The sequence below is a fragment of the Propithecus coquereli genome, unplaced genomic scaffold (genome assembly GCF_000956105.1).
Source record: "Propithecus coquereli isolate 6110/MARCELLA unplaced genomic scaffold, Pcoq_1.0 Scaffold58, whole genome shotgun sequence".
Classification (NCBI taxonomy): domain Eukaryota; kingdom Metazoa; phylum Chordata; class Mammalia; order Primates; family Indriidae; genus Propithecus; species Propithecus coquereli.
This window is the reverse complement of record NW_012151729.1, coordinates 6736343-6738557: the sequence shown is the minus strand read 5'-3', so window position 1 is coordinate 6738557 and position 2215 is coordinate 6736343. Positions and strand designations below refer to the sequence as shown.

The following is a 2215-nucleotide window of genomic DNA, read 5'->3' as shown; positions in this document are numbered from 1 at the left end:
AAAAAAAAAAATCCAATTTGAGTGACTGGAAATGGGCCATACTGAAAATAGTTTTCTGATTTAGTCACATGATGAACATTTTTCTGTTCTTACCTTCTTTTCTATCCTGATTTTATTCACTCTTTTTACTGTCATTAATAATATTATTACAACTATAGGATAACAGGGTTTTTTTGTCAGGACTACACTAAGTGCTTTTATTTATATTATCTGTCATATTCTTTACAACTCCATAAAAGAGGTACTATTTTTATTCTCTTTTTAGAAGTGAAGACACTAAGGCTTAGAAAAGTTAAAGAACTTGCCCAAGGTCACAGAGCTATTAAATGACAGAACTGGAATCTGAACCCAATCTAATTACAAAGAATGTATTTCTTACCTTCTATGCTATAATGCATATATTGTTGCCGAATTATTTGAAATTAGTGGAAAGATCATGTTCTCAATGGTTTCAGGTCTTCTCTTTGCAACTAGCCTGGTTTATCTATGCATTAATACACAGTAATCCGTAGATAATCTCTCTCAGTACAGAAGTCTTGTGGTTTGTATATTCTCCAGACTTTCTTTGTTATCTTGGGCAAGTAACTTAACCTCTAGCTATATGTCTTTCCTTTTTAATGATGCACTTCAGTAAAGAAAAGCATTGGGCAATATGAAGTGGTAGTGATAACAACTATTTAAGAAAGACATAATGGCGTCTCAAATTCTAGAATGCTTTATGCCATCACAATTTTTATCTCATCCATTAGCCTTCTAAAAACACAAGTCCTACAAAGACAAGGATCATGTCTATTTTATTCACTTAATTATACTCAAGGTCTATTACAGTTGCTGGGCTATAAAATAGCTAAATGTTAAATGAATGCATCTTTACATAGTAATTTCCCTGACTGTGTCACACAGATGAAATGGAACAGACTGCCGCCCACCATATCTCTATCCCAGTGCCCAGCCCTACATATGTTATTATTTGCTTGGTTGAGTTGCTAAAGTTAGGGGAAATACTCAAGAGGTATAATTTTGTGTTGTTATTTACTTTTTTGTTCAGTACACCTCTTCCTACCCACAGGTAATCTATTAAAAAGCCAGTTTTTCATAGTATTTTAGTCTCAACTGTAGTGAGTGAAATGTGCCAATTTGTAGCACTGGCTTTGGATTTTCTTCCCAACTTTTAAATTTGGAAATTTTTAAACCTATAGAACACCAAAAGAAATGCAGTGAACAGCTAAATGCCTTCCCTTAGATTTACCAGTTGTTAATACTTTGTCACCTTTGGTCATGAATGCTTACTTCTATTCTCTCTTGTCTCCCTCTTCCCTTTCCTGCTCTCACATTTGTTTTTTGAACCACTTGAAAGTAAGTGGTAGACATTGTAATATTTTAAGTCCTTTAGCTTACACCAAAGAATAAGACAGAACTATATAAGCACAATATTATTATCACACATAAGAAAATCATAATTCTGTAATAATATTTAATCCTTATGATGTGGTGAACTTTTTGTTGTATCACACCAGGAGGCAAATAATGTCCCTCTATTAATGGTGCTAAGTTTGATTGCTTGCCTAAGGTGATAATTGTTAGATCTCTTCATTGCAAAAGTAAGTAATTTGTGGAGTGGTACTTTGGTACCATATAAATACCTTATTCTCCAACAACCTTTCGCCAGTAATTTTTTGCATCCATTGATTGATCCATGCCTGAGTCGGTTTATTACATTGGAGTTACCATTGAGTTTTGAAACTTGGAGTTATATTTTTAAAAAAGGAGAAAGACATTTGCAAAAGAGACATTGTTAATTTTTTTCTTGATATTAGGCATTTCTAAAAAGGAAATGATAGTAGTTGAGCTGTTCATAGTTCTTTTTATCTTTTTGACTAAATATTTTAATCATTTGAAACTCCCCAGAAACTCAGCAATGTGAATTTTTGTTTCCAACAGCTGCTAACATTGTGATCCAGACTGAACCACCAGTTCCTGTTTCAATTAATAGCAACATAACCAGAGTAGTTCTTGAACCAGATAGCCGAAAAAGAGCTTTGAGTGGTTTGGAAGGGCCGCTCACAAAGAAACCTTGGCTGGGAAAGTAAGATAACTTGCTAATTAGTAACATCTAATTGGTGTCATTGTTTTTTTGCATTATTCATAAAATTAAGAGTTGTCATTAATCAGTAATTTTCAAACTATGTATCTCAAAGTTAGGGTTCCAGGAGAT

The 2215-nt window shown here is 33.3% G+C and overlaps 1 protein-coding gene across 1 annotated transcript in view; it reads left to right on the top strand.

Annotated features, from left to right (window-relative positions):
- Positions 1 to 2215, top strand: part of RBM27 (RNA binding motif protein 27) — an 85536-nt gene that overhangs the window by 56655 nt on the left and 26666 nt on the right. Inside the window, exon 11 of the mRNA XM_012658243.1 lies at positions 1942 to 2086. Coding sequence (XP_012513697.1) covers positions 1942 to 2086 — 145 coding nt within the window. The remainder of the gene's footprint in view (positions 1 to 1941; positions 2087 to 2215) is intronic.